The 27320-nt window shown below is 48.0% G+C and overlaps 1 protein-coding gene across 3 annotated transcripts in view; it reads right to left on the bottom strand.

The window, feature by feature from the left end:
- Nucleotides 1–246: 246 nt before the first annotated feature.
- Nucleotides 247–27320, bottom strand: part of Pomt2 (protein O-mannosyltransferase 2) — a 41896-nt gene continuing 14822 nt past the window's right edge. Inside the window, exons 7-21 of one of the 3 annotated variants that reach the window (XM_004649385.2) lie at nt 25707–25813; nt 24869–24951; nt 21818–21927; nt 16534–16600; nt 14182–14251; nt 13781–13859; nt 11072–11223; nt 10192–10283; nt 8989–9065; nt 5491–5562; nt 4786–4845; nt 4592–4697; nt 3608–3748; nt 3336–3450; nt 247–2607 (exon numbers count right to left, since the gene is read on the bottom strand). In XM_004649385.2, coding sequence (XP_004649442.1) covers nt 2502–2607; nt 3336–3450; nt 3608–3748; nt 4592–4697; nt 4786–4845; nt 5491–5562; nt 8989–9065; nt 10192–10283; nt 11072–11223; nt 13781–13859; nt 14182–14251; nt 16534–16600; nt 21818–21927; nt 24869–24951; nt 25707–25813 — 1437 coding nt within the window. In that variant the 3' untranslated portion in view covers nt 247–2501. The other 2 variants (XM_045154012.1, XM_045154013.1) reach the window with 2 other exon arrangements.

Genomic DNA, 27320 nt, shown 5'->3' with positions numbered 1-27320 from the left:
CTTCCTTATTGGGAGTAAATGTAAGGAATAGAATCACTCAAGTGAGTGCTTGCATGGGAAGACCCACATGCTCCCAGGCACCAGGCTGCTCATTTGCCTGGCCAGAGCCTAGGCTAGAATGAGAATGGCCTCACACATGAGATGCCATGTTGGTTCTTGCCCTCCAGACAGTCTTCCCTTCATAACAAGACCTTTGCTAAGAACCAGAGGGCAAGTCAGATTCAATTAAGCACAAGAACAGCAAGGCACTGTAAACAAGAGCTATTTATTACAAAAGTAATGACCTCTGATTTTTCTCTGGAAAATTTTTAAAATAAAATCTAGTGGCTCAAGATGCTGGCTGGAGGTTGGGTTGGGTTGCCTGGCAAATTACTTCTTCCTCCACCAGCAGTTGGTGAGGTGTACGTTTCTGCCAGTTCCTGAGGGCTGCAGCTCATCTGCAGAACCATACCCTAATGGCTTCTGTCCCTTTCATCTTCCAAGCAGAATTTAAGCACTAGGTATGATGTCATCCATGTTACCTTGTCTCCAGAGAAGTACCTGCCAACCTGGGTACAGAGGAAGGAGTGCTCCTCTCATCCTTGGAAACTTCTGTCCCCAGTGTGACCTCGAAGAGACCAGGCTCTCTCCTTCACCACCCTAGCTCAAAGGCTGTCCCTGGCAGTTGCAGAGTAGCTTCCTCCTAAGAAGTGTTTCTTAGGAAATAAGCCACAAGGAGAAATCAGCCACCTGTTAAAAGTCCCCATAGGGCACTTTCCTAAAGCCAGTCACAGGTACCTGCACCCTATTTGGTGCCCTTACGCTCAAATCCCGAGAAACCAGCCCTGCCTGGAAGGCCAGGCAGAGGGGAGGGTGAGTGGGGACAGAGCTTTCCTTCCCCGCCAGAAATGCAATTAAGCAGGCAGCCCAGACTCTGAACACAGGCTGTGCTTCCTGCTGGGGGTGTCAAAAGGGCCACAGCCATGGGAGAGGCAGGTCAGTGAGCCTCAGACCTAATTAACCACCCTGCCTTGCTTTAGACATGGCTGCATTTCCTTTGTGAGCATTAGTGACACTCCATCTGAACGTCCAAGCAAGGCCCAGAAGCTTCCCTCCCCACCACGCAGTAGGTAGCACAGTCTGTCCCTGAGACCAACTTCCAGTCTCCGTGGCAACCGCCTCCTGAAGATGATTTAAAGAGCTTTGACCCTGTCAGCATTGTTGGGAGCTCCAGTGGAGGAAAGATGGAGTGTGACAGAGATTCATCATTAAACCTTGAACATCAAAGTCTTCTGGGATCAAATAAACATTTTGTCCTGAATGGAGAGGAGGGAGACAGACTGAAGGGCTGGCCTTGGCGTGGTTCCAACGCAAAAGTTGTCTTAATGCCTTTGAGGAAGGAAGTGAAAGGAGCAGTTCTGAGCTCAAAGTGGTCGACAGCAGGAGCAGCTATGTGCTCTAAGTGCTCTGAGTATGAGGCACACAGTGGTGAGACAGTAAGAGACAGGAAAGGAATACCAGGGAAGGAAAACGTGGGAGCATCAGGAGAGACATAGAGAAGTGAGAATAGGAATGCCCAGCAGGGGCAGCGACATCAGCTCAGACAGATGAAGCACCTCCTGTCCCAGCACCACGCTGGGTGCCCAGCGCCACAGGTCCCTTCTCCGACTCCCGTCTGCCTCGCTGCTGGGAAGGCTCCCAAACACTCACAGCCAGCAGACAATGCCCACGGGCAGCAGATGCAGAGAAACAGGGATGGACAGTGAGAACAGCCCCTGCTACCGGGCCTGGGGACAAAGCAGCTAGGATGAGGGTTCCTCCTACCCGATCACAGGGTGTCATTCCCAGTGAACAAGCTGTCAAGGGCTAAGGAAGGTCAGCCTCAGGCTGGGGAGTTCTCTGCCACCAGTGTACACCCACTGCAGGCACGAAGTCCTGCCACCCGCAGCCACCTTGGGAAGCAACAGGGAGCAGGCTGCCCACCTTGCTCGATTTGTTCACTTGGGGGAAGGAGGGCAGTGCCGCTTTGATGTCTCATTTGCTTTCCCCTTTTACACCCAAGTGAGAAAGGGAGGTCAGTTCTCTTGCTCTTTTTGAAGATCAGAAAATTTCTTACAAATCTTACAAACCCAATTTAAATCAAAATCAATGTGAAAAAATACCAGAAAATATTACTGTAGCCCTAGACTATTATCTCTTAGAGTTTCTGGCACTCGACTGACCACTTTGTTTTCATTCCACATGGGTTTGAATAAATGTTCCTTCCCACACGCACACCCTTCCTCCTCTTGCACACTCATCCTCCCTGGTGTTGCACACTTGGGGAGCTGGACCTGAGACATACTGTCTTCCTGGAAATGTTGCTGACAGAGCTGTGGCTCTTTAGTGTTGGGTTTAATCCAAGTTTGCTCCCCGAGTTTGGTCCTGGAGGCAGCAGACTGCTTTGGGCTCCTCAGGTGCTCCTCCAAAGCTGGAAGGATCCAGGGCCTGGCTTCACAACGGGCTGTCTCGGGGCAGTGGCTTCAAAAGTCCCATGAGTCCAGCCACTTTAGTCCTGCCATTGGACTTTGGGGTTCTTGAGCTAGGGGACCGATCATCCCATAAGCCAGAGGGTGGAAGAGGTAGAAGCTGGAAGAGAAAGTCAGAGGGCCAGTCAGCATCCCAGGGCTGCACTGAGGCCTTCTGGCTACAGCTTCCCCTGCTGGGGCCCATCACACAGGCTGTGCTGACATGATCCTATCTGTCCACCTGCCTGAGCCCATCACGTGGACGTATTCTGGTCTGAGAACTTAGCAGAAACTGAATGAATGACTACAAAGGACAGAGCTCTTCCCATCATGTCTAGAAGAAGGGCCCATCTAGAGGTCTGTCCATGGCTCTGTGGCCCAGAGCGTTAACATGTGAATTTAAGTGTCTTCAGCAGGCATGTACTCATGGGTCACAAGATCCCACCTCGCTGCCCAGGGACTCTCAAGAGGGCATCTTTGAGAAAGGGGGTCTTTCTAAACAACCGTCTCCCTCCTGTGGTTCTGAGCCACAGCTCCACATTCTCATTCCCACGCTTCTCACCTCCCTGACCTCACTGCAGCTGTTCCAGCTGGGAGCCACTGTGACTAGGAGGAGGGCCTTCCACGTGTGTGTGCGGGGGGGGGGGGGGCAAAGACTGACAGAGGGTAGGGCGCAGCCTGCGCTTCCCAATGCTCCTACCTGCTGCACCTCAGGGTCACCCGGGTCAGAACCTCCGGGAACAGGGGCCAGCCATGGGCAGACCTCAAACACCCTGGGGCTTTCAAACGCTGCCAAGCCAAAGCACCTGTGAGTCCGGGCTAGAGAGGGCTGAGGAAGGGGATGTGTACCTGTAGGCTGTTCCCAAGAGCAGGCTCAGGATTCCCGCCGCATGGACAACACCAGCCAGGGGAGAGGAAGCCAAGCCCCAGGCGCAGAGCCGCAGGAGGGTGTCCCACAGGATACCTAGGGAGAGCAGGAGCCGCGCACTGGTCTGTCAGGACAAGCCCGGGGAGCCCAGCACGCAGTGAGCCATCGGGACCCGAGGTCTGTTCGGGCCCAGTCTCACATTTCCCCCTTCTCCCACTTTAAATCCCCGGTGTGGTCAGGGGGCAGCGCTGACCTGTCAACATGCTGGAGAAGAGCATGGCGGGGAAGTAGTGGTGGAAGTACAGGACGCGGCCCATCAGGAAGAACGGGAAGTAATGGAGCATCCAGCCCAGCAGCAGCTGGCCACCGCCTCGCAGCAGGACGCGGGTCAGGCCTGGTCCCAAGCAGCACAACCCACTCAGGAGGCAGCAGAGAGCACAGCCTGGGCTCTAGCTTGGCCCTGTCTTGCTGTGTGACTCTGAGTAGGTCGTGTCACCCCTCACGGACCACCCAAGCCCCATGGCAGCTGGAAGGAGAAGGGCCATCAGGTCTCCAGCACCTGGTCGGTACTTGTGCCGGCAGAGGCGTGGTGCCTGCGCTGGGCAGGAGGCACACACCTACAGACAGGTGTTTTCCCTGCCTCAACCTTTCTTCTCTTTGCTGCCAGAGACCTTCCCCGCGGTGAGGTCGTGAAGGAGGATGGGTAGGGGAAACAGTCTGGGACTAGGACCTCGCAAGTAGTGAGCTGTGGGGGCAAAAAGGGTTTGTGGACGTGCCTCATGCTGTCATCCATGCCTGACAGCTAACGTAACTAGGAGGGGACCACTGCCATGTCCTGGAGGAGCCTCTACACCACTGGAGGACAGGGCCATGGAACAAGGGTGCAGATGAGAAAAGAGGGACCTCTCTGGCTACAGCATGAAGTAAAGGCTCAGGAGGGAGACTGGCGGGGCTGGGCCTCTGTGCTGTTGTTTACGTGCTATGTGTCCTGTGACAAGTCTCTTGATCTCAGTGTGCCTGGGTTCCTAATGCACAGAAAGGGGATGATGATAGTCTATGTCACAGAACTGTTGGGAAGACACCAAGTGTTACCCACAGCATGGGGTATTGGCAACTGTGGGCTTTCAAAGAAGGGGAGAGCATAGGAGGCAAGGGAGAGCTCAGCATACAGTCCCTCCCTAGGGTTCAGGCCTGACCACTTGACAGGGCAGGGCAGGGATGACCCAGGGGCTCTGACCTTCCAGCTCTGCAGGCAGCTGTGCCCCTCTCTGCAGGGCGACAGCAATGGCGCTACCTGAGAGGAGGTAGAGGGCAAGGCTCACCAGGTTCAGCCACCACACGACCTACATGGGAAGGAAAACCAGGGATGTCAGGGTAGCAGCACTCCACAGGCATATTCGGCTCTGAGCAGTCAGAACTTGGGGTACTCACCGGGTTGCCAAGCAGATAGACTCGGAAGTCTGTGTCATTGGCCCCTGAGAAGCGCAGGCCCTGTGGAGCAGAGGATACCCTACTGATCTAGGGTGCAGCTCATCCCCAGCCACCTCCATCTGAGGGGGATGAAGACTAGACTACTTCTACCTTTCATGGGTTGTCTGGCCAGGAGGCTCAAAGTGTGCTAATTTTCTAAGAGCTCTAGGTAGAATCAAAAACTGGCCCTGTTTTTGATCAGCCCAGCCAGGTTGTGATGGTTTGATTCAGGTGACCCCCATAAACTTAGGTGTTCTGGATGTTAGATTCCCCAGCTGATGGCAATTGGAAATTAAAGCCTTCTGGAAGCAGTGTATTGTTGGGGGCAGGCTTATACGTGTTACAGCCAGTTTCCCTATGCCAGTGTTTGGCACACTCTCCTGTTGCAGTTGTCCACCTTATGTGGGCCAGGGGATGATGTCCACCCTCTGCTCATGTCATCGTTTTCCCTGCCATCATAGAGCTTCCCACTTAAGCCTGTAAGCAAAAATAACCCTCTTTTTCTCACAAGCTGCTCTTGGTTGGGTGATTTCTACCAGCAATGCGAACCTGACTGCAACACAGGTGAAGCGTCCTCCTGTCACCCAGCACACTCCAGCCCCATCTAGGCTCAATGGTCTCTTTCTTGGCTCTGCTTCCTAGAGGAGCTCTAGTTCTGGGTCCTACCTGATAGTTGATAGGCCAGTGCCAGGGTTTGGATGTGAATTCATTGTCCTTGGGTTTGAGGCCATTGTTCCCCTATAGGAAAGTGGCAAAGAAAAGCTAATTAAGAAAGAGATGAGCTAGAGAGATGGCTCAGTGGTTAAGGCACTTGACTGCAATGACTAATGACCCAGGTTCTATTCCCCAAGTACCCAAGTACAGTCAGATGCACAAAGCGGTACATGTATCTGAGATTCATTTATAGCAACTAGAGGCCCTGGTGAGCCCATCCTCTCCCTTTCTCCATCTCTCTCTGCTTCCATATAAATAAATAAAAATATATTTTTTTAAAATAGAAAGATCTATCTGACTGGTGCACATGTGAGGTTCAGAGATCTGATATTCAGCCAAATGTCAAGAGAAACCCTCTCATTTCCCCGCCCCTAGCATGGAACATTCAGGAGCCCATTTGTAAGCATAGTCCACCTGCCTACAGTAACTGCTTTACTCTTCCCAAACAAACCACCATTCCTATCAGTGACAACCCACTTGGTCCCTCTATGCTAGTGAGAAGGAAAAGAAAGGAACAAGGGACTGGTTTCCACTGGTGAACAAAAGTATTGCCCATCTGCCAGAGCCAAGGACAATGTCAAGAGGGCAGGTGTGGGGATAAAAATCAGAACTTATTTAACTTCAAACAGAAGAGCAGAAACTCAGGAGTTGCCTGCACCTAGAAAGGGTTATTTCAGCCTCGTGCTTCTCAATGTTTTTCCATTATGACCCTACCCCTACTAGGAGGGGTCTTTTAGACAATTTTTCCCTAAATGACCTCCATGGCATTTTAATATCATAGCCACATATACCTGTTTATATGCTGTATGAATATCTGTATGACATATATATCACGAAAGTGTTGTGTTTGTTTTGTATTGTGCTTTTACCCTCAAGGATACCAGTCATCTGCTAGAAGAAATCATTCCCATTGTTCCATTTAGTCTGAAGGACATGAACTCAGTTTCTTGAACCCAGTACCCAAGACTATGCATTAACTTGTGTCACTATGGCCAAATCAGACCTTTGCTAAATCAGGAAGGAATAGAGCCAAGATCACACACACTAACTGCCAGCACTGGGCCAGCCTCATCCGCAGCACAAACTGGGAAGAAGAGTGAGGTCGGGTTTCTCAGCCTTGCCACCAGGGACATTTCCAGCTGGCTAAGACTGCCGTGAGCAGCCTTGCACAGTGTGGGACTGTCAGCCTCCTGGATCTGTCCACCAAATGCAAGTAGAGCCCCACACCCCACTCTTCAGCTCTGGTAGCCTAAACTTTCTCCAGACATTGCCACATAGCCCCTGGGAGGCAAAATTACCTTCACTGAGAACCACTGGTTTACCAAGAAAGATCCAGAAAGTCTGGTTTAGTGACCCACCACCCAGGAGCCTTACTACCCAACTCTGCTTGGGAACAGCATAATTTGCAAGACTTCACATGGTGGATGGGTTGCTCCTGTAGGGTCAGAAGTGCCACTAGGTGTGTGACCGACCCAAAGGGACATCCTCTGAATCACTATGGCCACCTAAAGGACCTTGGAGTGAGGAATGAACCATCCCGGACCCTGCGAGAAGTTGCTGAGGGAAACCAACTCCTTTAAACCAGTCCAGTTCACAGTCCTAATTCATACTCCACACATAACCGTAACAAGCCACAAGAATCCTATTCACAACTTCCAACTTTACACACACGAGATGGACCAACAGAGAGTGTGAGTGTGTGTGCTTGTGTTAAAGTTCTTCTCTGTGAGTAACAGCTGGATGGCTCATTCCACCTAACATGGTCTGCAAGGAACCTTTGCCGTTGGGTCTTAGTACACACACAGGCACACACTACCTGTAGCCTGGATCACTATTTTGGTCTCTTCCCTCCTTGACTCTACATTGGCTGATTGAGAGCTCTTCATACAACTCTTTACTTCTTCATGTCTAACTTTTAGATAACAAAAGAACTAAAACTCTATATTCAGTCTTAAAACTCTACCCAGACCCAGGCTGATATCCAAATGACAGGTACATATTTCAACACATATTTCAAAGAGCTATGCCATCAGACCATGGTGACAGCTACAAGCAGAGACAGAGAGGAAATGACCCAGAGATTGTTTAATGTCAATTCATCCACCTTCCAATGTGCAAAACTGACAAAATTTGAATTTTTAAAGTTTAATCTGATGGCATAGGTCAACTATTTTCTGAGTACTGCTTATATAATCATTTCCAGTTAAGTCCACTTGACAATGGTTCTCAGGAAAACAATAACAGCTGCCACACCTCCATGTGTCACACGGGCAGCTGACAGTCACCTATCTGGCCTGAGACATGACGGTTCTTCAACATGATTCCTGTGGGACTCAAGGTTCACATGGCCAGAACAAGAGGGTTTCCCACCAGACGTCAGAACTGCAGCAAGCTCTCCCCAGTTCACACAGGGAAATTTAAGCCAGTGGACAGAATCTTTTCAATTTAAAATATTTCTTCACTGGGCGTGGTGGCGCACGCCTTTAATCCCAGCACTTGGGAGACAGAGGCAGGAGGATCGCCATGAGTCCAAGGCCATCCTGAAACTACCAAATGAACTTTAGGTCAGCCTGAGCTAGAGCAAGACCCTACCTCGACAAAACAAAACAACCCCCCCCCAAAAAAAAGATTTCTTCTTTCAATTTATCTTATACCTTTGATGCCATTACTGCTATTAACTACTAATGACTGAGGCAAATAATCCAGCCACACCCCCAAACAGTTTCTGCCCAGAAATAGGAGTGGCTCATGGTTGGGATTTTAGGCTACCTATAAACAACACACTCAAGACTTCTATTTGTTTTCAAGTGTTTAGGATTGAACCCAATGCCTCCTGATACCAGGCAAGCACTTTACCATTGAGCTATATCCCCAGCCCCAAACAACATATTCAGACTAACTACCCACCCTATCGGGTCCCAATTTCATGAGATGTAGTGAACTGTCACTGTCTTATGATCTTCACCAAGCGCTCTGCCACTTGAACAGATCTGAAAGTCATTGACATACAGAAGTGTCACAACAAATGGCAGTGACCCAGAAGCCTAGCTTTAAAGCCTGGATCCACTTCTTACGCATGGCTAAGTGTGCTTGGACAAGTTTCTTAGCATCTCTGTACCTCAATTCCTTCATCTGTAAAGTGGGAATGACAATAAACTTCCCAGGATTGTAATAAATACTAAATGAGCTGATATATTTACAGTGTATGGAGCAGTGCCTGCTACATACAAGTTACATATTGATTCTTGGAGTCAGCATTATCATGAACATCCAATCACTATCACCCCAGTCTATGATGGGGCGATGCCTGTGAAGACTAGAAGCTAGTAGGTAAGATGCTTTCAACGTCCTCCACAAGGGACATGTGCTATGGCTATTGAATTGTGCTCCAGATCTGTGGCTGCCTAAAAGCTCCCAGAGAAGCCATGGAATGAGAAGATTTCACAGTACCCGGATCATGACCATGTGGGACTCCAGCAAGATCTCAGGAAAACTGGGCTGCAGCACATCCAGGCTGATATTTGGCACTATGGGGAAATGACAACAGAAAGACTTTGTCACCAAGTCTGTCTTCACAGTCTGTCTGTCCATGATAGCCACACTCCCACCAGAGTCAAAGTGCAATCTTTCTGGTAAGTTGACAAGAGGGGTGATACTGAGAATCATTTATTCAGCTTATGAAGCATCATGAGACTCTCTGAGAACCAGAGAGGAAACGGACATTGGCTCCTGCTTGGTGCCCTGACAGCTCTCAGCCATCACTATGGCAGTGGCCCAGATGCTGCCCTTGTGTTAGACATAAGGAGTGGAGGACAGGGACTGAATTGGTCTGGCTCACCAGCATATCCACAGGGCCCACGGGTATGTAATAAAGGGGAATAAAGAATTAAACAATCAGTTGCTTAGTGAGCTAGAAAGGTGGTAAGAAGAACAAAATGGAAATTATGTAAAAAAGGAAAAACTGGGCTGGAGGGATGGCTTACTGGTTAAGGCATTTGCCTGCAAAGCCAAAGGACCCAGGTTCGATTCCCCAGGACCCACATTAGCCAGATGCACAAGGGGGTGCACACACGTCTGCAGTTCATTTGCAGTGGCTGGAGGCCCTGGCACGCTCATATTCTCTCTCTCTCTCTCTCTCTTTCTTCCTCTTTCTCTGTCAAATAAATAAATAAATTAAATAAATAAAATTTTTAAAGGAAAAATCAAGCACAAGCTTGGAGGTGGGGTGGGGGTGGGGAGCAGACAAAGAATCCACAGGCTTATTGAGCTGAAACCGACCCTGAAGCGGCAATGTCAAAGGGGCTTGGGAGCACAGATACGGGGTTAGATCAGGGCTATGGCCGTAGCCTTCTGTAAAGGGCCTGGCCAACAGGGCAAGAACTAGCCTGCACCAAGCCTGGAGGGTTCCAAGGTTCCCATGGGCAGGAATAGTAGAAGAGTTCAAGGGGAGATGAAACGCAGCCCTACAGGAGGCCACTGGTAACTTCAGGGCAAAGAAGGAAAGGAGGAAATGGAGAAGGAGCGAGAGTGTCCACACAGACAACCTCAGGAAGCCGCTGGTGGGAATAGCTGAGGTGGCAACGAGACGCGACCGCGGGAGTCTTGGGAGGGCTCTTTGTCTGAAGAGCCAGCAAGGAAGCAGCCTCAACTCACGTTTGGGATTGATGTGGTCCTCCACGTTCCAGATGGAATTGAGGGTTTCTTTAAGGTACGGAGTGCACGTAACTTCCAACTGCTCCCAGCCCCTGTCAGAAAAGCACTCACAGATGACTCTCAGAACACCTGAAATGACCCCAACAGCAGCAATGCCCACTGCTCTAAAGTATGTGGAACCCCTCTCTTTTTAAGGCAGTAGACATGATTTTTCAACCTCACACTTTCATAGTCCACAAGTAGCATAATTATATAGTCCACAGTACAGCATACATTATTCCCATTTCACAAAGAAACTTGGGCCCAGAGATTTATTATAAGGCAGGTATACAAATGTACAACTATCAGATCACATAAAACACAAGCTATCCTAGAGCTCTGTGCTCCACCATATTCCTAGTGTCTTTCCTCCTTCTACCTGCCACCAAGAAAAAGTAATGTATACCAAGGAAAAAACCACACTGACCACTGGGTAACAGATGTTTCTGACAAACTTCTTATAGTATAAAGGGAAAAATATAGTCAGGTGTCCCAGCACTTGGGAGGCAGAGGTAGGAGGATCTCCATGAATTTGAGGCCACCCCGAGACTATCTAGTGAATTCCAGGTCATCCTGGGTCAGAACAAGACCTTTCCTTGGGGGGGGGGGGGCGAAGGAAAATTGTGAGCTTGATTAGGTCACCACAATTTTTTTTTTTTTTTTTTTTTTTTGGTTTTTCGAGGTAGGGTCTCACTCTGGCTCAGGCTGACCTGGAATTCACTATGTAGTCTCAGGGTGGCCTTGAACTCATGGTGATCCTCCTACCTCTGCCTCCCGAGTGCTGGGATTAAAGGCGTGCACCACCACACACGGCTAGGTCACCACAATTGAAGAGACGTACCATCTGGGCAGAACCTTTCCTGAGGAGCCCAGGACACAACCTGTGACCACATGGATGAGGCGAATTCGACTTCTCAGCACTTTGATCCGGTCTCCAAACTTTCTGTTTACAACCTCAATCCTCCAGAAATCGTTTGAGTCTCCTGTCCCATTCTGCCACATAAACCAAGAAAAACAAATACAAAGGTGAGCTGACTTTAGAAAAAACAATGTCACATAGGAAAGCAGTCACACGCCCCCCCCCACCCCGTGTTTAAAAGGTCAAATCAACCTCAGTGACTGAGGTAGGAAAGGGAAGAAGAGGCCACAGAAATATCTCAAGTAACTGACACTTCCCTAAGCACTCCTTGTTAAAACAATAAAAAGGAGTTTGAGTCCAGGAGCCAGAAGTCCAATGCTTCACTTTATAGGAACAAAGTTTACGTTCTCAAGAGATGATTTTGCCACCAACCCAAGCTTGAGACATCACCCTGAGCTCAGAGAAGCAGATCTGGGCTATTTGCATCTATTATCTTGGTCATCTAAGTCAGAAAGGTCTGGCCTGAATACTGCACCTTTGAAACTGAGACAGTTGTGTCTAATTTTCTGCAGGAGAGGTATGCAGGAAAAAAAGATGGGTCTTGGCCCTAGTACAATGTTGGCTGAGCAAGTAGAAAGAGGGCTCTGAAAGTCACCTTAAGGAACCCAGCTTCCTAATGATGTCCTCAAGGCTTGGAAGGGAGTAAAACTGACAGTCTCATACAGTTTTCCATTAGCTGTTTTTCCCTCCAGTTACTCCCAGGCCATAAGCATTCATGGAGCTCTTATTCTGTGAGTCTCACTGAGGTAGCAAACCACAAAGCTATACAGATAATAATACCCTCTGAGTAAGCAGGAAGAGACTTTAAAAATAAAACTAATGAAAATATGGGATCTGGAGCCGGCCGTGGTGGTGCATGCCTTTAATCCCAGCGCTCAGGAGGCAGATGTAGGAGGACTGCCATGAGTTCAAGGCCACCCTGAGACTACAGAGTGAGTATCAGGTCAGCCTGATATTGTAAATTGTGTGTGTGTGTGTGTGTGTGTGTGTGTGTGTGTGTGTAGCATACATGCGTGTACATGTTGGTGTGGGAAGTACACATACATGTGTGTGTGTGAAGGCCAGAGGACAATCTTGGGCATCATCCTCAAAAACACTATACACATTTTTGGGGGGGAGGGGCGGTTTGAGGTAGGGTCTCACTCTAGCCCAGACTGACCTGGAATTCACGATGTAGTCTAAGGCTGACCTTGAACTCATAGGGATTCTCCTACCTCTGCCTCCCAGAGTACTGGGATTAAAGACATGTGCCACCATGCCCGGCTACTATCCACATTTTTTTTTCTGAGACAGGATCTCCCATTGGTCAGGAGCTCACCAAATAGGCTAGACGGGCTGGCCAGTGAGCTCCAGGAATCCTCTTGTCCCCACCTCCCCAGTGCTGGGTTACGGGTATATGCCACTCTGCATGGTATTTTGGGTCGGACGGTGTGTGTGTGTGTGTGTGTGTGTGTGTGTGTGTGTGTGTGTGTGTATTTGTGTAAATGAAGCTATGTGCCCCATGTGCATAGACCAGAGAGGAGGGCAGGTGCCCCTTTCTATAGCTCTTCCACCTTACTTCCTTGAGACAGGGTTTCTCACTAAATCTGGCGCTCATGCGGTTTGCAGTTAAAACTGACTGACCAGGGCTGGAGAGATGCCTTAGTGGTTAAGCGCTTGCCTGTGAAGCCTAAGGACCCCGGTTCGAGGTTCGGTTCCCCAGGTCCCACGTTAGCCAGATGCACAGGGGGTGCACGCATCTGGAGTTCGTTTGCAGAGGCTGGAAGCCCTGGCGCGCCCATTCTCTCTCTCTCCCTCTATCTGTCTTTCTCTCTGTGTCTGTCGCTCTCAAATAAATAAATGAATAAAACTTAAAAAAAAAAAAAACTGACTGACCAGTGGGCCCTGGAGACTCCTATCTCCCCCACCTCCCTCCCATGCTAGGGTTACAGGTATGTGCAACCATACCCAGCTTTTTAATGCAGATGTAGGATTGACTCTGACCCTCACACTTGCACAGCAAACGCTCTTACTCATTGAGCCCATGCATGGCTTTTTACATAGGTGTTAGGAATCAAATTCAGGTCCTCATGCTTGGGCAGTAAGCACCTAACCAAATGAGCCATGTTTTAAAAAAAAATAATAATTTACCTTTTATTTTTCAAATGAGCCATCTACCAAACCCCAAATATGATTTTAAGAGATCAAAATGAGCCAGGCATGGTGGCGCATGCCTTCAATCCCAGCACTCAGGAGGCAGAGGTAGGAGGACTGTCATGAGTTCGAGGCCACCTTGAGAATCCATAGTGAATTCCAAGTCAGCCTGGGCTAGAGTGAGACCCTGCCTCAAAAAAGAGAGGGAGAGAGAGAGAGAAAGAGCAAAATCTTATTTGCATTTGACATTTAGTAGACATTGCAATATATAAATGACATATTCACTATGCAAGGAGAAGAATGGAGACAAGAAAGTCTTCATAAATTTTTTTTCTCAGCAAACCTAGCTAAAAAGTTCTAGCCAGTTAAGAAGTCCATGTGCAGCCTCCAAGTCTTAGAAATATTCCAGAATTCCAGGGAGGATGTGTCCTACCACATGGCCATGAACCAAGCTCCGCAACTTTTTACACCAAGCTCACACCACAGTTGTCCACTTACTATGCCATAGCCAGTGACTTGATAGTGCTTCCGGGTCAGAGGGGCCTCGTGATGGTGACTATGCAAGTTCCGAGAAGTTCTGAAAGTTGGGAGAGGGAAGGGTCATTATTGGTGCAAACTCGGTTGAACAGACTAGTATGCCACCCTCTCAGAAGCAGATACCTGCATTTTCTAAAAGCGGCCACTTAAGAAGCAGCACTGGGAAGCTCAAGCTTTATCTTTCCTTCAGGATGAAGTGGGAAACCAAAATGCAGCTTCAAAGCCAAAATCACAAGCAAAGGCTGGCCTGTCACTTCATCACCATGGATCTCCCATTCCGACCCAGCAGCCTGGTTCCCTCAGTACAGCCTCAGTCCTTTGTGGTCCTTACCACTCACTTCCAACCAGCAAGTTCACTTAACTCTTTGTGTTCTAGTCGAATGATGTCTCCATGCCTGACGAACTCCACTGGGATTGAAGGGTCTAGGGGATCTATAGAGAAGAAACAAGTATGGACACTGAAACATTCACGCATGAGGCAGGCAGCAGCCGAGGGCCTGCTGGGAACCAGCTTTAGCACAATGTGGGTGGGATGCGCCTACAGTACTAACAGTGTGCCATGCAGCAAAGGGTGAGGCCTCCGGTGGCCTCAGAGAATTACAGAAGAGTGTCCTTGAGGTGGTGCTTAGAAAGACTCTCACAGGGGGAATTCTGCTAGGTGAACAGATGGGAGAAAGGCACAGCGATGTGAAAGAATCAAACTCATCTGAGCAATGGCAAATGCACTCATGCAGTTGGGGTGTGTGGGAGGAAGGGTGGGGGGAACAGATGAAGGTGTGAACAAGCAGGGCTGGGCGGCATATGCCAGGCTAGTTAGTAATGCGGCCTTTATATGACGCGCACTGGAACTTAAGGAGGAGGCTAAATAAGATTTCCCTTTTAGTAGTAGTTAACACATCTCAAAATTAATTTCTTTTAATTGTTCACTGTCCTCAAAATCAAATCCTGTCTCCAGCAACCGATTGTATGAGTGTTTGGTGAAGAAAACGATGAAATGCTGAAAGAAAAGGTTTACTTTTCTGCCACCTAGAAATAACATACTGATCAGGATATAGAAAGACAATGACAACGAAAAGAAGCTGGTAGAGCCGGGTGTGGTGGCGCACGCCTTTAATCCCAGCACTCGGGAGGCAGAGGTAGGAGGATCACAAGAGTTCGAGGCCACCCTGAGACGACAGAGTAAATTCCAGGTCAGCCTGGGCTACAGTGAGACCCTCGAAAAAATAAAGAAAAAATAAAAGCTAAATTTGTGAATGCAAATCACTGGCTTTTAGGAGAATTAAGAGACAGACTGACTGCACAGATGCCCACTGCTCTGCTGTCTTTTAATCTTTTCAGATTAATTAGCAGATGACAAATCCAATAAGCCAACAGCGAAGAAGTTTTACTGCACGCGGATTGATGTGAGGGGCCTTTACAGTTAAGAACTACAAAGTTCTTAGCCTACCAAGTTCCCAGAAGATCCTTAGCTGCTTTGCTTGGAAGCCACAATGGGATCACAGAACAAAAATGCTCAGAGATTTGGTCCAAGCCCCAATACTTGGAAGTAAAAATGTTTTTCTTTAAACTCCTCATTATGCTGGACCACTTATGGTTGGTCGGCTGGATCAAAATGCAATCAATGCTAACGTCACCGTGGTGTTTACAGGAACTTGCTCACCGGGTGACCACTTACATTACTGAGGAAGTAAATAAAGAAGATGCACAGACAGTGGCTGTGTATGTGTTTCTAGCCTAAAACGGCATTAAGAGGAGGTAGAGAAGGAAAAAGAATGTTAACACATCTGCGCAGCTGCCCACTCCACCACAGGCTTGTAGCAGCAGGTTGCAGCTAGGCTAAGGCAGGTGGTATTCTCTGAGGAGTCACAGGGAATGCCTATGGCAGGGACATTAACAGTGAGGACGGGCTCAGGTGGGACAGCAGCCTTCTGTTCTCCACTACCTGAGATAGCTACCTGCCTGTCCAAGAAGGGAAGACCCTGACATGGCTCGTGCTCTGGTCCTGGAGCCCAGAGTGCCCAAGCGTGTTTCTGAGCTACTCTGCTCAGACCAGGTAGAGGAAGAATCGCAGCCTTCAAGGGATACAGTGGGCACCAACCAGAGCAGAGCTGCCAAGCCCTCAGATTACAAGTGACTCACCCACGCCAGGAATGCCAGAGCAGTACTCTATCTGATCAATGCACAGTCTGGTCTGTCATACATCAGAAATGAGCTGAGTGTGAGGTGCCCTCCTTCAATCCAGCACTCGGGAGGCAGAGGTAGGAGGACTGCTGTGAGTGTGAGGCCAACCTGGGACTACAGAAGGAGTTCCAGATCAGCCTAGGCTACAGTGAGACCCTACCTCGAAAGAAGTAAAAAGAAAGACATGAGAGCAACTCCAAAGGATTCCCAGCTGGGGCTTCTCCTGAAACAGGCTGGCATTCTATCTCCCTCGATGAAATCTGAGTTCTGGCCCTGCTCTCTGGTTTCAAGAGGACAATGCCAGGAGTGAGATCTTATCTGTTTTACTCACTGCTTACTCCCAGGCCTTCAATTGTGCTTGGCACATCATAGGAGCTCCTTAAACAGTTGTCAAAAGCATAAATGAGATCAGTAAAGATGTCAAAGATGTTTAGGACAGTCCATCTCAGTGTCACTTTTGGAGGCATGAGCAACGTTCAGGAGAACCCACCATGAGTAGCAGCACAAGAACCACCCGTTTCTAACCACATTACCTTCATTTGTATTATGTTTCTTGATGATCCACAGGTTGTTGTAATCCTTGTGCAAATAGGTGGTAACCTAAGGGAGGAAGGGGAAAAGAGGAGGTGGCAGAGACAGAAATGCCATCACTCTAGCATAGCTGGCCAAGCACAAGCTCTGGCAAACAACCTGCTTGAGCATCATTCAGGATCCCCAGCCACCAATCCAAGAGACCACATTTCCCAGCGGAGCTCAGAACCAGCAATGCAGAATGAGATGTTCTCCAGCTTTCTGGATTTAGTGACCCTGCTTTTTACTTATTTGTTTATGTCTATGTATATGCATGTGTACACATATGCGCATGAGTATGGGCCACGGCACATGCATGGAGGTTAGAGGACAACCTCAGGATACTGGTCTGTGCCTTCTACTTTCTTTTTTTTCTTTCCTTTTTGGCTTTTGAGGTAGGGTCTTGCTCTAGCCCAGGCAGACCTGGAAATCACCATGTAATCTCTAGGTGGCCTCATACTCACAGAGATCCTCCTACCTCTGCCTCATGAGTGCCGAGATTAAAGGCACCACACCCAGCTCCTCTTTCTTTTTGAGACAGGGTCTCTTGTTGCTTTGCCACTGTGTGCACCAGGCCCACAAACTTCTGGATTCACCTGGATCCATCACACATCACCTTGGGTGCATTGCAATAACAGATGAGTGGGCCACTTGGTACCCAACTTTAGGTGGGTAATGGGGAAGACTCAACTCTGGTCACCAGGCTTGCAAGCAGGTGCCTCTAGTCATTGAACAATCTCCTTAGCCTGAAAGCCCTGCCTTTTTAATGGTTGTCTCTCTGTATCTTTCTGAATCTTGTCAATAGTTTCAGCCTTCTAGAGGGGAGGAACCATGACACTGTGTGTACTTTATTTATTATCACTGTGCATTTGTATGCACAAGTGCAGGGATGTGCATGGCAGGGCCTGAATGTGGAGGTCAGAGGACAACTTTCTGGTTGGTCCTTGCCTGTCCATCATTTAGACACAGTTTCTCACTCTTTCTTTTCTTTTTTATTTTTCTTGCTTTTTTGGGGGGCCGAGGGAGGGTCTCACTCTAGCCTAGGCTGACCCAGAACTCATTAGGTAGTCTCAGGGTGGCCTTGAACTCACAACAATCCTCCTACCTCTGCCTCAAGTCGTGCCCCACCACACCCGGCCCCATCCTGGAATATATATATATATATATATATATATATATATATATATATATATATATATATTTTTTTTTTTTTAATTTATTTTTTTTTTTAATTTATTTTTTAATTTATTTGTGAGACAGAGAGGATGAGACAGTGAGACAGTGAGTATGGGCATGCCAGGGCCTCTTGGACACTGCAAATAAACTCCAGATTCTTGCATCACTTTGTGCATGTGGCTTTAAGTGAGTACTGAAGGGTGAAACCCAGGCTGGTAGGCTTTGCAAGCAAGCATCTTTTTTTTGAAACTAAATACATTTTAATAGAAAACAAAATACAAAATAACTCTTTTCAGAAAACAGAAATATTTAATCCGTTTCCACACATTCGAACTTGCTTTGTCCTTAGAGCATGGTCTGATATGCTGAGCGCATGCTCGTGACTCACTACAGTGAGGCTGCAGTGGGGGCGGGAGCAGGTCACGGGAGAAAGACACCGAAGCCACTTCTCAGCCATCAGTCGGCAAGCAAGCATCTTTAACTGCTGAGCTAGCTCCCAGGCCTCATCCTAGAGTTTAAACCCATAGCTACTTTATGCACACTGGTTTAAAAAAAATTGCATTTGCTCATGTGCATGTGTATCATGCTACAACTGATTTGATAGCAAGAATCTACAAATAATAAACATTAAAAGGACCAGTCATCTGGGCTTGGTGGCACACACTTTTGATCCAGCACTTGGGAAGCTAAGATACAGACCATTAGCTTGGACCTGCTCACAGACGTTAAGGCCCGTGGGACTCATGCATGTACCCTGAAGCTATGTGTGGTGGGAGAATGATTTTTTTTTTTTTTTTTTTGGTTTTTCGAGGTAGGGTCTCACTCAAGCCCAGGCTGACCTGGAATTCACTATGGAGTCTCAGGGTGGCCTCGAACTCACGGCGATCCTCCTACCTCTGCCTCCCGAGTGCTGGGATTAAAAGAGTGCGCCACCACGCCCGGCTGGGAGAATGATTTTTGTTTGGAGACTTTTACAAAAGTCATTATTATCAAAATTCCTCTAAAAAATATTTATTATGAGTACAGTCCCCAGCCCATTGTTCTACTGGAACCCTTGATTTTGTAGTGCAGGTTTTTACATCACGAGGTTTTCCCAGGAGCACAGGTGCTCAGTTATAGCAGGAGGCTGCACATCAAAACACTTGGAAAGTTTCAGTTGGGCTGCAATTATGCATACCTTTTGTTCCCTCTCTTACACTTCTCCATATTTTTAAAATTTATAAATGTTAACTTACTTAAAATATCTTAAAGTTGAGACCTAGAGACATTAGCCCAATATTAAACGTCATTTAAGCTGAGAAGACAGGCTCTCTAAGAGAGGTGACACGATTCAGTTAAGGCAAAGCTAGCACTTCTGTCCCTTGGCCAGTGTGCTCTCTGCACAAGACCACCGTCAGCTTCACACCTGCACACGCGGGCTCCAAGAGTATAACACCAGCTTAATAAGGCCTTTCAGATCTTGGCCTTTCTGTCCCTTTGCACAGTGTCGAGGTTCTTGGCTATGTATCTGTTAAGTACAGCAAGGCACCCTCATGGGACAGCTACTCTTGGCTGTGCATTAGAATAATCTGAAGAGCTTAAACCAAAACAGAAAGCACAGTACTTGTGTCCCACATTAGATAACTATATCACATCATTGCAGCAGGGCCCAGGCATCCATTTCTTAAAATATTTTAAAAATTGATTTTATTGTTATTTATGTATTTGAGAGAGAGAGAGAGAAAGAAGGGGCGCACCTAGGCCTCCAGCCACTACAAACAAACTCTAGACACATGCACCAACTTGTGCATCTGGCTTTCATGGGTCCTGGGGAATTGAACTTCGGTCCTTTGGCTTTGCAGCAAGTGCTTTAACTGGTAAGCCATCTCTCTAGCCCCGGGCATCGTATTTTTTTTTAAAGCACTCTGGTTGATTCTAACATGCAGCCAAGGCTGATGACCACTCAGCCAGAGAGAAATAGAGAAAATGATACCAAAATCCAATACCCTGGGCCAACTTCCTAGTAATTAGAAAGGAAATGATTTAAGAGCATTTTGAGAAGCAAAACTTCACCTGAAAGCCACTTGATAAGAAGCTGTCTCACTGCTACCACTTCTGCCCCTTCGTTTTGCCTCTCAGCCCTTGAGACTTCTCAGCACATGAGACTTCTGTCCTCACCTCTCCACTAAGCCATCTGTGTCACAGACCTGCTGTGCCAGGCAGAGGTCCTCCTCCACAGCACCTGAGCTGCTGAGCACCCCTCCTTTCAAAGAGCCTCACCCCCCTTCACCCTCCTCCATGTCTCCTCCAACCTCCTCTGTCACTCCGTCATTCTCAGCCTCTCGGAGCTTACGTGTTGGTGTCCCCAGGGTTCCCTCATTGGTCTTCCTTCCCTTCAGTCTTTCTGTGCGACACCACCCATCCACTGTGTGTTCACACCTACATGCTACACCCTGACATCTTTACTGCAGACCTAAACACAGCTCCTCCCAACACCCGTCTGTTGCCAGCTCCTACCATAACACCGTGTTTCCCGTCTCCAACCCCATGGTCTCCGCCTCCATGCAACATCCTTTGTCATAATCACTGCCTCCTGATTGGTGCTTTGCAATCTATCACACGGCTGCAGACATTGCTTAAATCACACCATTGTATCATGCCTTGTTATCACTTAATCACCCTTATGCCTACCCAATATAACACAATCGAATCCAGTACAGCACAAGCCTCACTCAGTGTGGCCCTACCACCTCTCTAACGCTCTGCTGCTCCTTCTCAGATGCAATCCCCACCCCTAACATGAACACCCCTCAAATGTGCACTTTACATACGTTATCTCATTAAATCTTCACAACAACACTTTTATTTTCCTGTATGATGAGGGTACGGAACCACAGACTGATGAAGAAATCTGTCCAAAGTCATGCTTACGGGGAAGCAGGATTCAATCCTAAGTAATCCAGTGTAGTTCCCAGGTCTATGCTCAGAGCTACTATACTTTCTTCATCATCCAGGCCAGGCTGGGAACTATGCTGAGCAACTGAGACATCATAGAGTGGGCAAAGAAAGAGGAGGAAGTGAGCCCTCATAATTCCCCAAAAGGGTTTTCCCCTCACTGGTCAGTGAGTCTGACCAAAAAATGGCAGTTCAGCTGGGGAGGTGGCTCAGCAGTTGAAGGCATTTGGCTGTACAGCCTCTGGGCCTGGTTTGATTCCCCAGTCCCCAAGCTGAGCCACCTCCACAAAGTGGCATGGGCATCTGGAATCCATGTGCAGTGGCAAAGGCCCTAATACACCATTACTCACTCTCCCTCTTTCTCTCTCTCTCTGCTCACAAATGAATTTAAAAAATTAAAATAAAAAAGTTTAAAAACCTGGCAGCCCCAGATTTAAACAAAGACTCCATCTTAAGGAAACAATGCACAAGCATGACAAAGGAAGGGCTAGAAAGATGGCTTACCAGTTAAGGCACGTGCCTGAGAAGCCTAAGGACCCAAGTTTGTTTCCCCAGTACCCACATAAAGCCAGATGTACAAGGTGGCACATGGGTCTGGAATTCATTTGCAGTGGCTAGAGGCCCTGACATGCCCAATTTTTCTCTATCTGCATCTCTCTCTCTCTCTTTCTCTCTCTCTCTCTCTCTCTCTTTCTCTCAAATAAATAAATAAATATTGTTCCTAAAAGAAAAATGACAGGTTTAATGAGAGACTGATATTTTCCTCTGAACTCCACATGTGTGCATGGAACACACATATCTACACACATACACCAAAAAACAAGAACAGGTTCCCCCATAGGTAGGCACAGAAAGCCTCTGGTATGGGGGCATCTAATGCAGTACCACAGAAAGGACCATGGTGCTGAGAGAGGAACCTCTGAACTGAAACATAAAGAAGCTGGGGAGGAAGGAATGAAGGAGGGAGGGCTGGAGGGAGGGATGGAAGGAGGGGAAGGAGGATGCAGGAGAAGAAAGGATTCCTTAGGCAAGGCAAAAGCAGGAGCTAAGGATGGAAAGCAAGAAAGCAAATGGCAGGTTTACTCACAGCCAATAGTTCAGCCCAGCTGCAGTCCACGTGTGCAAAAGCTCACCCACCTGTTGCTGGCGGGCACCAATGCCCTCGGGGTAGAGGTGCCTGTGGGAGTGAAGGTAGCCAATGGCCATCCGGAGATTCTTCACAGTGATTATGGAGCCATAGGCCAGATCTGGAGGAAGGGAGGCAGTGAGCAGGTAAATGAGCAAGGGCAGCAGCTGCTCCTGCCTGAAAGGGTCGCTAAAGCCACAGGCCTTATGGACTCTCTAAGAGACTCCAGGGTACAGGCCAGCCTGAAGCAGGAGGCCCAGTGGTACTCACTACAGTGACCCAGAGAGAGCTCCCCAAACGTTCTCATCTGTGTCCTCCTAAAGCCCTCAAAAGCTGGGTGTTAGCACTGTCATTATCAAAGCACTAATAGCCCAAGACTAGAAAAAGCCTGTCTACGCAGGACATAGGTGTCCAGTGGCATAAAGCAGCAGCCCCGAGCATGGGGGCGCATACCTTTATTCCCAGCACTTGGCAAGCAGAGATAGGAGAATCACCATGAGTTCAAGGGCAGCCTGGGACTACATAGTGAATTCCAGGTCAGCCTGGGCTAAAGCGAGATCCTGGCTAGAATGAGACCCTGTCTTGAGATTTAAAAAAAAAAAAAAAAGGGCTGGAGAGATGGCTCAGTGGTTAAGCGCTTGCCTGTGAAGCCTAAGGACCCCAGTTCGAGGCTCGGTTCCCCAGGTCCCACGTTAGCCAGATGCACAACGGGGCGCACGCGTCTGGAGTTCATTTGCAGAGGCTGGAAGCCCTGGCGCACCCATTCTCTCTCTCTCCCTCTATCTGTCTTTCTCTCTGTGTCTGTCGCTCTCAAATAAATAAATAAAAATTAAAAAAAAAAAAAAAGCCGGGTGTGGTGGCACACACCTTTAATCCCAGCACTTGGGAGGCAGAGGTAGGAGGATCACCAAGAGTTCGAGGCCACCCTGAGACTACATAGTGAATACCAGGTCAGCCTGAGCTAGAGTAAGACCATACCTCAAAAAAAAATAAATAAATAAAGAGAAGAAGCACTTGTCTGTGCCTGTGATGTTCACCAAGATGCAACATGATGACAAACTGTTAAAACAGACTTTTCAGGTGTCAGACATTGTGATGCACACCTTTAATCCCAGTACGTTAATCCCAGCCAGAGGTTGGAGAATCACTGTGGGTTAAGGCCAGCCTGGAACTACAGAGTGAGTTCCAGGTCAGCCTGGGCTAGAGTGAGACGCTACCTCAAACAAACAAACAAACAAACAAACAAACAAACAAAAAGACTTTTCACTCTAGTCTTTTGTGTCATTTGAATCTAGTACCATCTAAAATCACTGTTCAATGATGTCTTTTTTTTCTTTGAATTAAATAACATACAAAGTAAGCAATGTTCCCAAGAGCAGTCCCTCCTCCTCGAGGCCCGTTAGTGAGAAGACTTTTCCTTATTCCAGTCTCTGTTCTCGGGGTCCTGCCGTCTGCTGCCTCGCCACTCACCTCCGCACTGGAACAGGCCTCGCACCTCACCTGCGATGGCTGACTTCTCATCAGTTGATGGACAGCCTTTATCAGCTACACACAAGAGCCAAAGGTAGAGGAGGCCTGGCTGTGGCTTGGAAGAGCCCCGTCTAAGGGAAATCTGGCTTCACATACTGACACGTACAAGACATTGGGTTGTTTCTTTCTCTGTAACACACAGCAGGCTAGAACCAACTGTCTCCCAAGGAGCAAAATCAGACAACTTGATGGGAGAGACAGCTGGTAGGAATCTCTAAACTTCATAGCTCCATGTCTAAGTTCCCATGTAGGCCAACTCGTGTAGCCCTGCACACTACTGACCACCTGGCTTCTGGGCCCCCCACTCCTTACGGACTGCTTCTCCTCAGCCTTGTTCCACTCATTCCTCTTCCTCTTGCAATCTCATGGCCACTGCTACAGCATCCAGTGGCTGATTCTGCGTCTGAAACATCAGTCCCAAGCCCCACTGAACAGACTTCAGCCTGAAGCAAGCTCTCTAATGTGGAACTTCACATTACCTGCCTTCCAAGCCAGTGCTTTCTCCTGCTTTCCTATCTCCCACTCCTTGCAGTCTACAGACCCCACTAGGTTTTTGAGAATAAGATAAATATGAGGTCATCCCTGAATACAGGGCCCTAGGGACATCTTTCTTTTTCTCCTCCCATGCCCAGTCCTTCTTGCATATATCCACGGCTCTACCACCATACACCCTGGAATGGCTTCCCGGAGGTCAGCCCTGCCTCTGACCTCGTTCCTCCCTAGCCCTCCAACACTCTCCCAGCAGTGCTCACTACACAGCCTTCTGGGCCTCCTGCCTACTCAGCAGCCTCTACTGGATCTCTAATACTTTGCTACAACATCTCAAACTCTCATCACCTGGGCCCAAGTTATCTATTCACACTTAGATTCCAGTACCTTCCTGCATGCAAACTGGGCCTTCAGTTTTTCCCGGTCTTCCGCTTTGATCATGCTATCTCTGCTGCCTGATATAACCTCTCCTCTAGCCTTTACCCACCCTCCCAGGGCCCAACTCCAAAGCAAGCCCTTCTCCCCATGTCACTGGGGTCCCCTTGAGCAACCCCATAGCACTGACTTCTCACTCTTCAATCCCCAGTACTGTGTTTCCCTTTTATGTGCTTAACACATGTAGTCACACTGCGCAGAGACCCTCCACATCACACTGCCTCAGGAAAGTGAGCACCTGCTAATTACTATGTGTGAGTAAGTTAGTCCATGGATGGGATCCTCAGGACACTGGTGGAAGTCTACAACTATCTCAGGAGGAGCTGGCTCTGTCACCAGATTCTCTCTGAATGGCCTCCCTACATAGCTAGTTTTGACAGTACAAAGGAGGAGTTCCTATTTAGTGTCAAAGAGCTTGCTGCTTGGACTGTCTTTCTGGGCACTACCCTGGCTCACTCAGAAGTATTCCTGCCACTATGCTGGTCGTTCTTCCACTCTGCCATCTACAGGTGAAAATAACTTCGGAAATTTCAGATTTGTCTCTTCCAAGTCCACTCCCAGAAAACCCCTGCCGCCATCCTGCCTATGTGAAGGCCCAACACACTCACATTCAGGGATGGAAGCATTGTGAAGGCTGTTCCCTGAAAGCCGGGCTTGGAAGGCAGAACTGAAGAAGCCGTCACCAGGACCACTGGGGAAAGAGAAGCAGGAGACAGTGAAGTTAATGCAGTGAAAACTGCAATGTCCCAAGAGTCCTCCGTTAATTTAAAAAAGTCAAAAGTGGGCATGGTGGTACACATTTGTAATTCTGGCCCTCATGGAAGTGGAGGCAGGAGGACCAGAAGTTCAGTGTTATCCTTAGCTATAGTAAGGGCAGCTTGGGCTACGTGAGACTATGTCTCAAGGCAGGGGCAAAAAAAAGGAAGAAGGATCAGTCGTATAGTTTGTGTGACATGATGATAATGGGAGAAATTGAGATCCAAATTCTAGCTCAGCCACTTACTAGCTGGGTGAATTGAGCAATGGTCCTGAACTTGTTTAGCCTCAGATCTTCATTTATAAGATTATAAAAAGCAAAGAATTCACAAAAAGTTACAATTAAATGAGATCAAGAAGAAAAAAATATTAAACTTATTTTCTGGCACTTAGTAGCCACTTGTTTGTGAATGGGATCATTAGTCTAGGGTGTATTGCACATCCTTATGGTTCCTGTCCTTGCTAAGGACAAAGGACTGTGACCAGACATAAGGGTACTTTGGCAATTAGGAAATACTCCTCTTCCTTCAGGTCAGGATGTTGGCCTTTTGGGGCCCTTAGAATATACAAGAGATAGAAACAGGAAAAAGTCCCCTCCTCCATCCAGATCTGCAGCTCACACAGCCCACCCATGGGCTTAGGAGCCAGGGGAAGAGCAGAAGCAAGAGGCTGGCAAAGCTCTGGCTGTACCTTTTATTCAGCACCGTGATGTGGACAGCAAAAATGGCCACATAGAGCAACAGAGGCAGCACTATGAGGCACAGGATGCGAGCAGTCAGGTGTTTCCCTATGGTTACCTGCAAACAGAAGCCAGCACATGCAGTGGGCATCTGGAGCCCCATTATTCTTGTAAGTTTTCATGTGCAAGTCAGAATTATAAAAACTGACCTATTTGGAAGTATACTATTATGTGGAAAACCTTATACCTTTCTATCTATAACACTTCCCATTATCTCCCCTCCCATGATCACTACACAGGATAACACGGGTTAGCATTCTTCTGCCCTTCTAGGCCCAGGACTGTCACGAGGCTGTGGACAAGATACGGCAGCTGCTGCTCACCAGTGCCCTCTTGTTTCACTGAATCCCCTGCAATTTCCCAGTGCTCTCTACACTGACTATGACAGTCCCTCATTACATGGCCAACTGCTGTCTACCTTAACCTTAGGCCTCAGTTTCCTCCCAGAGACCTCATTGGAGCACTTAAGACTGAGCCAGTAGCTCCTCTCTGTTTCTATAGACCTTGTTAGCAGGACTACAATAGTCTTTCCCTTCCCTCTCTCCAGAGAACAGGGATCATGAATATAACCTGTACATCCTCAGCATCTTTCACCTACAGGATGATTTCCATGTGTTTTCTGAATGAATGTGTTGGGAATTTGGTTCGTAGGTGATGGAGAAGTAGCAAAGCAAGGTAGGCAGGCCTGGAGTCAGCCTAAGCTAAGCTGGAACCACAGATTTCCCTCTTCCTACTCTGTAATACCTGCAGGACCTTGGGAAGTTACTACCTTTAGAAGTCTCAACTTTCTCATTTGCAAAAGCAGGACAGTAAGTACCTACCACCTAGGACTGTGTAAAAACAAATGAGATAATGAAGGTGAAGCATTCTGCACAGTGCCTGATACTGAATCAGCCCTTACTGAGAAACAGCATGAATCTAACAGCCTTTGCTGACTTCCAAACAGAAAGACTCTGGGTCCAGAACAGGAAATCTTGAGCTCAGAAAGTCATACCACTCCAGTTGGGTGTGGTGGTGCACACTTTTAACCCAGCACTTGGGAGGCAGAGGCAGGAGGATCACCATGAGTTCAAGGCCACCCTGAGATGACATAATGAGCTCCAGATCCGCCTGGGCTACAGTGAGACCGTACTTTGGAAAACAAAAGAAAAAAAAGGAAAGTCAGAGCCAGGCGTGGTGGTGCACACCTTTAATCCCAGCACTCAGTAGATAGAGATAGGAGGATCACCATGAGTTGAGTTTGAGGCTACTCTGAGACTACATAGTAAACTCTGGGTCAGCCTGGGCTAAAGTGAGGTCCTCCCTCAGAAAAACCAAAAGAAAAAAAAAAGACATCCATTCCTTTACAGAAGTTCTCCTGCACTCAGTGGGCCTGGCATATGTGTGCTGCTGGACAGAATGCCTTGGCTAGGTAATTTGTAGAACTTCTAAAAGAAATTATAAAGAAAAGTACAAAAGAGAATTCTAAAGCTGTTACTCTGTCCTTTCCCTTTATACCTCCCAGCCCCTGAGCCAGGCCCACTCCTTGATGTCTTCCTATCTACCAGAGGCAGCTGGGTCCAGAC

The sequence above is a fragment of the Jaculus jaculus genome, chromosome 7 (assembly GCF_020740685.1).
Source record: "Jaculus jaculus isolate mJacJac1 chromosome 7, mJacJac1.mat.Y.cur, whole genome shotgun sequence".
NCBI classification, from domain to species: Eukaryota; Metazoa; Chordata; class Mammalia; order Rodentia; family Dipodidae; genus Jaculus; species Jaculus jaculus.
This window is presented reverse-complemented; position numbering and strand designations above follow the sequence as displayed.